The 12,763-nt window shown below is 32.6% G+C and overlaps 2 protein-coding genes across 7 annotated transcripts; both read right to left on the reverse strand.

The window, feature by feature from the left end:
* Positions 1-4,226: 4,226 nt before the first annotated feature.
* On the reverse strand, positions 4,227-8,060 carry LOC140884247 (probable polygalacturonase At1g80170). Of its 3 annotated transcripts, none has more exons than XM_073290942.1 (10): positions 7,964-8,060; positions 6,879-7,016; positions 6,636-6,773; positions 6,003-6,173; positions 5,870-5,896; positions 5,517-5,724; positions 5,311-5,392; positions 5,061-5,169; positions 4,769-4,885; positions 4,227-4,632 (listed from the first exon to the last, which is right to left on the reverse strand). In XM_073290942.1, exons 2-10 carry the CDS (start codon positions 7,011-7,013, stop codon positions 4,405-4,407), a joined length of 1,215 nt encoding a protein of 404 aa, XP_073147043.1. In that variant the 5' UTR covers positions 7,014-7,016; positions 7,964-8,060; the 3' UTR covers positions 4,227-4,404. The 3 variants fall into 3 exon arrangements, with proteins under 3 accessions (XP_073147043.1, XP_073147042.1, XP_073147041.1); XM_073290941.1 differs by lacking the exon at positions 7,964-8,060 and adding an exon at positions 7,206-7,288 and having other exon boundaries at positions 6,003-6,166; positions 6,668-6,773; XM_073290940.1 differs by lacking the exon at positions 7,964-8,060 and adding an exon at positions 7,206-7,288.
* Positions 8,061-8,908: 848 nt separating this feature from the next.
* LOC140880267 (uncharacterized) lies at positions 8,909-12,686 on the reverse strand. Of its 4 annotated transcripts, none has more exons than XM_073284568.1 (9): positions 12,512-12,686; positions 12,282-12,415; positions 11,695-11,764; positions 11,318-11,400; positions 11,095-11,133; positions 9,760-9,830; positions 9,446-9,560; positions 9,262-9,332; positions 8,909-9,083 (listed from the first exon to the last, which is right to left on the reverse strand). In XM_073284568.1, the coding sequence occupies exons 1-8, from the start codon at positions 12,558-12,560 to the stop codon at positions 9,264-9,266; spliced, it is 630 nt and encodes a 209-aa protein (XP_073140669.1). In that variant the 5' UTR covers positions 12,561-12,686; the 3' UTR covers positions 8,909-9,083; positions 9,262-9,263. The 4 variants fall into 4 exon arrangements, 1 of the variants encoding a protein (XP_073140669.1); XR_012149621.1 differs by having other exon boundaries at positions 8,921-9,061; positions 9,214-9,332; positions 12,282-12,403; XR_012149620.1 differs by having other exon boundaries at positions 8,921-9,061; positions 9,214-9,332.
* Positions 12,687-12,763: the final 77 nt, after the last annotated feature.

The following is a 12,763-nucleotide window of genomic DNA, read 5'->3' on the forward strand; positions in this document are numbered from 1 at the left end:
GGTTGATCAAAGTGTCTTTCAAGATAGAACGCTATCTATCAACTTCTATTAGTAGTACTACAAAATCGAAGCACTATGAACACTTCAAAGTGTTTACGAAACTCAGATGTATGAGTGCAAGAGAAGGAAGAGAGAATCAGAAATTAGCGAGTTGGAATGAATGCATATGGCGTCTATTTATAGACATTGGAAAGCTGCCTCGGACGGTTGCACCCTTTCGATGCATGCATGGCCGAAAAGTTGCAATGGTTCGGTCTGAAGAGATGCACCTGTTCAGCCGAAAGGACGCACTGTTTCGGACCAAAAGTCGTGCCCGTTCACACGAAAAGTTGCACTGATTCGAGCTGGATGGTTGCACTGATTCGGAAGCAAAATAAAATATTTAATTAATTTTTGTCCAAAAAAAGTTATATTTATGTCAAAGCCAGCCCAGCCCACGCCGTGCCGGCCGGCCGGACGGCGGCGGCGCGCGTGTGGCTAATGGTTCGAACCTAGCCTAGACTAGGTCCGCTTCCTTTAACAAACATGGGTACCCCTTGGGGCCCCAACCCATTGTCTAAACTTTGACATTATATAGTGCAATTTATTCCCACATTTTATCAATGTGGGACAATGAGCATAAAGCCTCATTCACCATCCATTTGTCCATAACAAATTTTTCAACACTATAATCATAAACATATCAAAGAACATCTCATCTCGAAAATCATCTATCAAACTTGTCTCAAAACACGAATCGACGGCGTAGCGATTAAAGATCGGTAACCGACGAAATATCGAAACCATTTTCAATTTCAATTATGGCTTCTAATCAACATATCAGCAACATAACATCATATTCTCAGTATATCAGAAGTATATATTTGAGATACATGCTGTAAAAACTCATTGGAATTCATACGATATCAAATAACCGATTCGGCATCGATACGGAACTACATAAACCATTAAAAAGCCATATTCATGCTCAACATCTGATCTGTCCAATATAATGATGTCAAAATCTATCAGAAACCTCACAATAATTACATCAAATCGAATTACTCGTTGCAAGGATTCCAAAACATCTTTCGGAATCGAAATCGGACGATCGGATCAAAAATTACGGGGTTTTGAAAATTGAAAAGAAAAAGGAGTCGAATGTCTCGACTTTCTCTGTTCCAAATTTCCAATCTTCTGAATCCATTTTCACATATACACGTGTAAATGCTGAGAAATCTGATTAAATTGGATAGATATTGAATAAATTGCAATTTAGTCCCTCAAGTCTTCAGTAATTGCAATTCAGTCCTCGGCCTTCGTTTTAATTCAATTTCAATCCAAAATAATTTAAGAATATTAGAATTTAAATCGAAACTCTAAATATTTCCAAATTAAATATACTCGGATTAAAATTAAATAAATTCAGATTAATCAAATAATCCCGGCCTTTTGCATTCTAGCCCTTCAACTTCGATATTTGCAAATCAGTCCTTGATCGAGTTGTATCTTCCAAATTCATCTTCTTTAATTTTTGAAACATGAACTTTAATCTTAAACTCCATAAATATTCAAATTGAATATTTATTCTTTTAATTTAAGAATTCTCGGAATTTAATTCTCAAAATCCATAAATTCTCAAATTAAATATTTTCAGCTCGGAAATTAAATCTATCGTTTTCATAACTTCTCAAATCAATATTAGCCCATTATATGGAATTTAATTCTTAAATCCCATAATTAATAATTTAATATTTTCGGGTCTTACAATAGTGATGTAGTCAAATGAATGAGATTTACCCAATTTGAGGAGATTGAGCAGTGTGCTAAATGCTAATCCAAATTATTGGTCATTTAGGTGATTTGTTATCTGTATTACAAACAAATGTTATAAGAATAATTTTAATGAATTGTTATCTATGTTACTAACACACTTTCTTTCTTTTTTGTGACGTGAGAAACCGCAGCCGCTAACTTTAAGTGTGCTCTGGATAAACCACCGGAACGTTACTAACACACTTTGATGAATTGTTATCTATGTCACAAATACATGTTACAAAATGTTGGACAATCTTTCAATTAGTCAATATCCGTCCGATGAAATAGTATTTAAGAAAGCTTATTTATAATTCTTTCTTAATAAAACGTTAAAAAATTTTGAGAATTTTTTTTAAAAGCTCACTCGTACGTTAACGAATTGAACCCAATAAAACAAGAAAGCTTAAGATTTAAAAATGGGAACGAATGAAGAAACGTTACTTGTTTACAGATTTTAACTTTTATAATTACTAGCGATTGGGCACACGCGTTGCGTGTGTGAAATGATTAAACTTACATTATATAGCAAGTGAATAAAATAGAATACAAACTTAATATGAACATTGAATTTTTTAGGGGAAAAAAAGCCTAACTTAAAGGGTAAATGAAGTAAGAATAAAATTGGAACAAAAAAACAAAAAATTGTGTCATCAAATGGACAGTTACTATCTCTGTCTCAACTATTATTAAATAGAATAGATAATTATAATAATGTATCGTGGGCTTGAAATGATGTTGTCAATTTTTGGGCTCCATTTTGCTCCATGTTCTAGCCCATTTAACTTCTTGATTATACTAAATTCAATCTTCAAATAATTTTTATTTCCTTAAATTAATTATGCGACAAATCTCTGCTCATCATTTCATCAAATTAAGTTTAAACACGTTTTTCAACTGAAACAATGGATCAAATCGATTTGGAATTGAAAATTAGGATCGATTTCATTTCATCAAAAAATTTCTTCTTTGACTTTTATCAATTTTTTTCAATTTTTCATATACACTTTTAATTCTGAAATTTAAGCTTTATATAAGATTTTTTAAGTAAAACTTTAAAAATTTTCTATATTTTTTCCCTGATAGTTCGCTTATTTTGTGCAGTGACTGAAATAATAGAATTTAATTTGGTTTGAATGGTTTGGTTTTTAGTGAAAAAAATTGGTTTGATTCGTTATATTATTTGTTGTTATATTTCTTTTTTTTTTCTTTTTTTTTATAAGGGAACCCGCAGCCGCTATCTTTAGTGTGCTCTGGGTAAACCCTCGGACTAACGCAATAGGCTGCAAACTATGCTAGTCAAGTAAACCACACTGGGCAAACCATATGTGACCGGCTAGCCCAAGAAAGTGTTGGCAAGGGAAATCGAACTCCCGACCTCTGGCCAAGAGTTCGCCTACTCCACCAACTTAGACTTGTTGTTATATTTCTTCTTAACAATAGTGTTCGATACACGGTTCGTGTGTTTGTATCATCGATACATCGATACATGAAAGGCAAAAAAAAAGAAAGTAATTAAAATTGTAACAATAAATTATTTTTAAATCCTGAAATTGTAACAATTAGAAACCAAATAAAAGATTTAAATAGCAGATATTCTTTACACGCGTATTTCCTTTCAAATATGAGAATAATTTTGCTTAATGATTATCGGATATTGGACATTATCGATCGAACGTCAATTTTTCGAATTTCAAAATCTCGGACGTATCCTCTTCCCACCTTTGCATGAAAAATGTTTTACATTAATTTAGGAAAATTACAATGTAAATTAATTAAATTCAACAAGAAGCACGCACGTGAGAGAGATACAAAATCTTTACTAAATTAATTAAAGATTTCTATATACAAAAACATTTTTTTTATAAAAAAAATGATATTCACTCTCGTTTGTTGTTTAAAAAACAAATTAAAATAACCGCAAAAGTTTGCTATTTGGATTAGTGGACATAGTGACAATAATATTGCATTCATTTTAGCGGAGTTGCTTAGCAACAACAAAATATCAATTTGCCCCAATGGGGTATCCAAGTTAGTGGAGCAGGTGAACTTTTGGTCAGAGGTCAGGAGTTCGATTCCCCCTGCCAACACTTTTTTGAGCTAGCCCGTCACACAGGGTTTGCCCAGTGTGGTTTACCTGACTAGCGTAGTTTGCAGGCTATTGCGTTAGTCTGGAGGTTTACCCAGAGTGCACCTAAGGGAAGCGGCTGCGGGTTCCCACATCACAAAAAAAAAAAAAACAAAATATCAATTTGAAACGACAATAAAATTATTTTATTATATTTATAATTGGTGTTATTCCTTATTAATAATCATACATTAATAATATCATTTAAAAACCTTGATGGTTATATGTTTTATCAATAAATATAAGGGGGGAAAAAGTGAAGAAAGAAAACCGATCATCAGCCATAGAAAAGAGATACAAATATAATTATCACGAGCAATGAGCACCTGCATACCCTTAAGCAATACATTTATACATTAATTATTATTATACGTACCTATACATCTTAATTAATCGTGTCAATTAATTAATATTCTAAAAAAATAACATACAATTAAATTGAATTTATATAGTTATCTAACGCTAGCTAGCTGCGATATGGATCAATTCAAAAGACATGGAGCGGGGAAGACATCGAGTTCTTGGCCATGAGCATTGGCACAATCCGCCACGACATCTTCTCCGATGATCGTCGATTTCAATTCTATCGATTCCATCCATATTCCGTAACACGGCACAGAGTTACTACATTTCAGATTAATGGCGATTTCACTACTCGACGTCCCATGTATTTCTTTGTATCTCACATTGCTGATTTCAACTCCGGTTTCCTACACATAATATTCAAGACATAGCCATTTATTTAATATATTATTATAGCGTTGCATGTTTGTACAGTCGATATATTGATTAATTTAATTTATATATGATGCCGAAAAAAAAACAAGTAAATAATTTAAAAGTTACCTCTTCTTTGCACGTGTTTCTCACGTCACAGTAATTTTGATCGATGATCATCGGATTTTGGACCGAATCGAACATCAAGTTTTCGAATGTCACGTCTCGGACGTATCCTCTTCCCACCTTAATTTGCATGTAAAATGTTTTTGCATGTTAGAAATATTACAAAGTGAATTAATCAAATCGAATAAAGAAAAATCCCAACTCGTAAAATTTATAGATTTTCATATTCATGTTCTTATTTTATAATAAATCAGAAAACATAAGGAGTTGTAAATATATTTGCAAAAGAATTGACCTGCCAAGTTTTGATTCTGGCTCCATTTGTGGTTCCCTTGAATAATGCGTCAGATATATGAATCCTCTCAACTTGCACATAATTTCCTCGTTTTCCCAGGCTTCCGATACTAATTAAGTATTTAATTATTATATAGTTAAACATTAATATCATTATATATATATATATATATATAAAGACCTATAATTTTAAACTTAATTAATAACGAGTGCTGAAGAGAAATATAAATGAAATACATATATTTATTTACCTGATACCATGGCCAGGTCCACATACCACATTGTCTATTTTGATGTCAGAAATTCGATCGCCAATAGAAATACAGTCATCCCCTGAATTGAAGTATTCAAATCAATTAAAAATTTAATAAACATAATCTAATCAAATATATCAAAGCATCGATTAATTACATCTTATAATATGAACGGATCAAAATTAAATGAAAAATAATATTACCAGTGGAAAATTTGGAATTGGTGATGATAACATTGCGGGCGGAGTGAATATGAATGCCATCGGTGTTGGGAGAATTCGCCGGAGACTCGATCACAACATTGTTAACCACAAAACTATCGCATCCCATCATCAATAGGTGCGTTTGGGCGCTGTTAACGAGCCTCAAGTTGCTGACGATGCTCTTGTTGCATGACATAAAGTTCAACGCCTAACAATATTGTTTTGAATTACATTCCATAATGATAATTTGAAGTCTCTCAGGTACATGGATTATATATATATATATATGCTACCACCCCCTTTATATAAAATAAAAAAAAAATTAAAGGGATAAATCAAAGATATATACTTACAGTTGGAGCCAATGTAGTGCAGTGTTGCTGCAAATTCATAAACAAACTGTTTATAAAGTAAAATTCATATATATATATATATATATATATATATATATATATATATTGTTATTATTTATTTATGTAAATGTACCAATTGAGGATGATATCTGCATGATTGATCCCACCATCCCTGGCCACGACCATCAACGGTTCCAAATCCATCAACGATGAGGCCATTCACATCCTTAAATCCTAGCCATCCACTCGCATCTTTCCCATCCCATTCGCTGGGCAGTTCCGGCCCGATAATTGTGCCTGAAATCTTTAGAACACAATATACATGACAAACCAAACTTCACATTAATTTATTATTATTATTATTATTATTATTACTATTACTATTACATTACTATATCATAACATAGTTTAGGTAGTGTTTTCAACTTTTAAGTGATTATGAAGATTTTTTTAACAAAATTTGTTAAAAAAATCTCCACATCACTATTTTAGAGGTTGCAAACATTAATTTAATATTTAACAATATTTATATGAAAAATTTATAAATCTGAAAATAAAATATTATATATATATATATATATATTTACTTTTAAAGCGAACAAAATTTTGGTAATTCGTACCTCATTTGGGGAGATTCCAAGAATAGCTACGAATCAACTCATCATTTCTCAAAAGGTTAATTTTAGTCTTTTTTTTTCCTTAATTTTTATTTTGGTGGAGAGTGAAATATATATAAAATAAAAAATATAAAAGAAAAAGAGCTTACAATGAAATAGATAGCTATAGGTTGGCATGGACCTTGGAAAATAATGGGGTTAAGTAAATATGTGTTGTTGGGAGGAACAATGAATCTTGAAGATGGAGTTGACGCGGTACACGCAGCATCCCATGTCTCCAAGAAAGCCTGAAACAAAAATAATAATAATAAATTTTTAAATCACTATAAAATTAAATAAACATGGAGTGAACCAACAAAATTATCCAAAAAATGAAAAAAAAATAAATTTACTATTGAATCATCAGTTTGACCATCGCCTTTGGCTCCATAATCTGTCACACTAAAATGGTATTCATCTTTGCAGTCAAATTTGCAGCCAGCATGTGAAGAACCCAACGCAACAATTAATAAAAGGAGTATGTACATATCCTGCAATTCATATATAATATTTTTTTGAGAACAAAAAACATAGGTTATACAAATATATAATCATCTTTTATTGTTTTCCATTTCATATTTAAAAGAATATGAAGAAGATTTTGGAATAGATCGTGAACAAGTCAGAAATTTTGTTAAAAAGCATGGTTATTTATTACATATATATAAGAATACTCTCACCAAGAAACTTGAGCCTGCAGAAAACATATATATTAATGAGTCGAACACCGAGGCCATGTTCGTATATATATGTACAAAATGAATTTATGATATATAGTACATACATGAAAAGGGGAACAATACCATGTATATATGTATATACCTCTAACTTATATAATATTTTTTGGGTAGTGTTTGCAACGATTATGGAGCTAGATTCTCTTAAAAAAAAATGATCATGGAGATTCTCTTAACAAAATTTGTTAAGAGAATCTTCATATATAATCAATTATATTTAGAATTTGCAAACACTATCTTTATTTTTTTATTTTTTTTAAGGCATTACCTTCATTTTATAAAATTAGTGATTCATGAATCAACAAAGAATGTAATCACGATTCAAAAATACGTACTTTGGCTCAATATTCATGCGATTGCTTCGTCTTAGATCTTACAATAATAAATAAATATGATAATGAATGCGAATTAATTTTTGAACAGCATTAAGTCCTCGTTCCTAACACATGCATTTCACCGGTCTTTTATTAATTAATATCCAGTAGTTAGTTATAACATGGCTAGCTTCATAAGTACTGGTGTACGTGCGTACGAGGATCGATGAACAAATTTCATAAATTAGAATAAGTTTGGTTTTAATACATGACAGATATTTTAAGCAACCAAGTATAACATATATGTTATAAAATTTAATTTATATATATTTTCAAATACAATTTCGATCGAATGTGATTTTATAGACGAACAAAATTTCAACTTACCTCGGTTGTATGAATGGTTCTTCTTTAGCTGATCAAGAAAAAAAAAAGTAACTAATATATGCATGTCGAGCTCTAAGCCAAAGAAATTAGTTTATACATTTGATCGAGCATTAAAGGCCACTGCTTTTGTTTTGTTTTGTTTTTTTTTTCTTGCACGCGATGATAATCGTAATTGGAGTTATTTAATATCTAACTTTTTTTTTTAAAAAAAACAACTTTTTTGAATTCGTGTTTGGTTTTTCATTTCAATTCCTGATTTGTCGAGGCACTCTGCGGAAAGATTTTTGTTTAATCTTGCTTTATTTGTTTGACTTTGAGTCCAATACTGGTGTCCTTTTCCTTTCATGGCTTCACTTTTATTTTAATTTCTTAGTTTGTTGCTTGGGGATTACAAGTTACAACGAGTGGAGTAATAGTCCTTCACAAATGAGAGAATTTTACATATATAGATGAAACTCGAAAGTGGACATAATTTTTATTTTTTTTTTTGAGATTTTGGTTCTTGTTCTTTAATGGCAAAGAATATTAATTAATAATTCTTATTGAGTGTGGATCCCGACATAATGACATTAATGTTCATTTTGACATTTTGGACGTTAAAGTTTCTGATCAAACATACTCCGTTTAGTACAAGCGAAGCAATCTTTCACTTACAAAGAGATCTATACTCAATTGTACTTTTCTTCTTCTTCATATTTTTTTTTTTTAAAAAAAACTGAAAATCCAAACACTTTATCTTTTTTTTTGGAAATAAAACTCTTTTTTTCTGAGTAAAAGTGATGGCGTTTATTATCTTGCCAGAAAAGTTTATACTTTATAGCCCGGAATTTCGAGGGTCGGATTCAAAATTTACTCTTGAAAGAAAATATATTTTGAAAGTACAGAAGGCTAATATTTTAAGAAAATTCAATGTAATTTTGGGTTTTTTTTTTTTAAAAAAAAGAAATAAACAAAAGTTAAAGGGAACAATTGATCAGTTAAAAGTCTGTGTAGATGCAACATGCTTCCTTAATACAATGTAAATAGAAATTAGACACAAGCGACAATTGATCTTACATTGCAATTTGTACATGAAACTGAGGCTCCCTCCATAAACAACTTCTGATTATCAGCTTCTGACCTGAGAAAAAAAAATACATTAAGTGGCGTCATCTCGACCAAATTCACGACACCATCCATATCAGAGTTGTCTAACCAAATAACCATGCAAACAACGAAGAAAGATGAAACTGTACATTTAATTACTACACGCAAAAGAAACAAGTACACAGCTAAAGCATCTCGGACTCGAACATTACCACTATTTAGGGACACTGGTTTTCGAAGAACCGCATCGTTCTACCATGACATCATAGAGTTGCTTGCCATTCTACTCCAAAGAAGGATAAATGGATTTTATCAGTTACACTACCAAGAATTTGATCACAGAAGCAAAACAAGGTGGGGATAGATACTCAGGTTTCAAGGTGTTTTGACACTTACAAAGATTACTGGGAAAAAGTGAATTTGTCCTTCAGGCTTTGTCTGTGTCTCCTTAAAATAAACTAATATTGGAAAAGAAGGCCACCACAGCTCCCAATTCACAAATGTTGTATATCTGACAGATCGCGTAATAATGATAATAAGTAGGTGCACCTGCTTATGTTGCTCACTTCCTGGGGGCCTGTGGGCCCTCTGGACTTTAAGGTTGTGCCAAAAACCATGTAAGAACTCTAAAATTCAGCTCTTTTGAATACTGAGAATTGTTTCTCCAACTGTACAACCGTGCTAAGTAGAAAACAAAAGATCACACTTACTTCCAACTGTTTTTTCCACCCACAAAAGCATTTTCGCCTGATTCCTCAAGCTGGTCTCCAACTTTTACCTCCTGCGATGATCAGGTTTCTGAATTATTCATTGAACTAAGGGACGAATGAGTTTCATGTGATCAATCAAGATGTAAAATAGAATTCTTCTTCGTCGCGCTGTAGCAAGTAAAACTTTAGAAAATATTGCAGCATGGGAAAGGTCACCGAGAGCTTGCTTCCTCTAACTTGTGACTTGTAAGTTGTTCAAAATATTGCAAAAGATGATTACATGTTTATAAGATATCTACAAGTTTTTGTTTTAGTGTTTAGAATGGATATCAAACATCTTATAAGAAGTCTAAGATAAGGTATGTTGAAGAACAGGTTATAACATTACCACCACCAAATTCACTTCTTGTACAATGAAAAAAATAGCCTTTTGTAACTTTTTACACATTTTAATTTCCCTTAATCTCCCTACTTGATCTGAGACTGTGTTATCTAGAGCCCGCTTATAAGGTTTAGAGTTTCCTTTCATTTGGTAATGCTCTAGTGGCTGAGGAAAAGCACTGCTTTACCATAAGGTGCAAAGTCAACTCGAATACTCGACTATTAAACCTCATTGCCTTTTAGGGAGAACAAACTTATAGTTATTAATGACACACAGGTGGCATGGAAACTATGGGCGAGGCAAAGCCTGGGGAATCCATAGCCAAGTAAGATGCACTAAGGCGTAATATTTTAGAATCTACATGTATTAAATAATTGGTCATATTAATGCAACTAGCAAAAACAAGCAGGCATCAAGCCTCCAAGCTGCACTATTTGCACATTTCATCGATTTCTAATCCTATGCATGCATTTTGTAAACTTCTGATAACTATGAATCATCTTGGCCTGAATTTGAGAATGACAAACATCATCAAATTTGTTTTAAAGTTTTGGAAATCACTAGTTCGGAAACCAAACACTAATTGTTTAGGTTTTGTTTTCTTTATGAAAGATGTTATTGTCGCCAATACCTGGCCAACCAAAAGGATTGAAAATCACTTTGATGCACAAGTATGCTGGTATCCATCAAACTGATGTTTATACCGATGTGACATCTTCCTGATAAGACCGTTATTGCCTCAATGAGAAGCATAGTCGTATGAAGTTCTACTACAAATTTGATGTATTGAGCAGCAATATAGTCGGTGTACAAAGGTGCTTTACATTAATAATATAAAAAATTCTCAGTTAGTCACTCCATAATCATGATATGGTACAGGCCTGAACTAATGCATAATTGAGTTGGTTCAATGTTTGGTTCAAACGCATTGGAGAAGAGATTAGCAAACAAACCAGGGACTCTTCATCAAAGACAAATCTCACTCTTGTTGCCTGAAACAAATAATATAAAATCATTCAACTGTTGCTGCAAAATTATGTACACAGTCAAAGTTGCATTCTCAAACTATAGGAAGAACCACATCTGTATCTGGTTCATAAAGGTACCCCAATATGACAAGCAAATGATACTTCATCAGCGAGTCCTAGAAATGTAATGCATAGACGTCCACGTTACCTGAACCAAAAGGAATAATCCAAGAAGACCAAGGGGGGCTGCAGCTGCTAAATTATCCGCATATGCAAAACCACCCGCCGCTCCTATCAAATGAAAATTCCAATAATCATTATTTCAGCTCTCTGATGTTGTATATGTGATATATGTGGACAGTGACAAATAACATCAACTTTTTAAAAAAGTAAGTTCAGAAATGGTTCCCCTCAATCCCACATATACATATGCAGTAAAATTATATTGTCAAGCATTGCATACCATCATCATACAACCAGACCAACAATGGGAAAAGAGGCGATGATTGTTTCACTAACAATGAAACAAAATAAATAAAATGTTGGCAGTTTGGCTGCATAAATTTTCTTAGCATCAAAACGCACCAAGGAGTACAGCTGGAATACGGTAATCAGGGTCAGGAATAACGATATCTTTCGTAACTTTCTTTCCAAGCTGTGACACAAGAAAAAAGATGTTCAACCTACCAATAGTTACTTCATCCAATTATGATCTCCAGTACACTGAGGAAAATGGGGGCGCTTTGCGCTCAAATTATAAAACTTCAAGTTTCATGCATAATCTGTAATTTACAAGTTTTCCTAATAAACAGTTTTGAACTCATGCAGTATAAGAAAACAAACGATCATAAGGTACACTCCCCTGAGAGGGATGTACCAAAGTGAAAATTTTAAATTTATCTTCCATTTTTTCTTGAAATGCAAGATTCCAATCTGAAAAATGAAACAATAGCCTCTTTTTCCAGCTAAATTAGTGCATTTTAGACATGGGAATAAGAGGCAACTAATGAAGTTTTAAAAGCAGGTCTTCTAAAGTGAGATAACCTATACGCATTTACTATTTCAAGCATAATTAACTAATTCACCACTTTATTAGTAATTTTCTCTAAAAAAAATTTGAACTTTCGGAATAAGTGGTAATCCAATCACCGAAAAGGCTGAGAAACATGTACAACAGAAGTAACGGTGGCACGCCTTGTTGATGCTGCGCCAGTGTTTCTGATCAAGATTGAATATTTGCCACAAAGTGAAGTCTGAAAAGTCCTTCCAAGAACACCCACCTTACCAAAATCTGCTACAAACGTATCTAATCAGTGAATCAAGAAATTCGAGACACGAATCGATCATAAAATGGGAAAAGAAACCATGGTTCGGTACTAATGGAGCATGCCAAGAGGCTTACTATTCGAAGAAATCAAGGAAGAAGAAGCATTCAGCAGAGCGCTTTCCATGACTATTATCAGATGAATTCAGGCGCAAGTGTGGAAAGCTCTGTTATTTCCCGTTGTATGGGTAAGAAATGAAGAGTGTGGAATCGGCGAGGCCATGACCATTTAAATTGACCATCATACCCCTTTGCATTAATAAAATAATAATAAAAATAAATGCCTACAATATTTACTGGCTCCTATTATTTAGTCATGCATTAGACTTG

Source organism: Henckelia pumila, chromosome 2, assembly GCF_033568475.1.
Source record: "Henckelia pumila isolate YLH828 chromosome 2, ASM3356847v2, whole genome shotgun sequence".
In the NCBI taxonomy this organism is placed as follows: Eukaryota; Viridiplantae; Streptophyta; class Magnoliopsida; order Lamiales; family Gesneriaceae; genus Henckelia; species Henckelia pumila.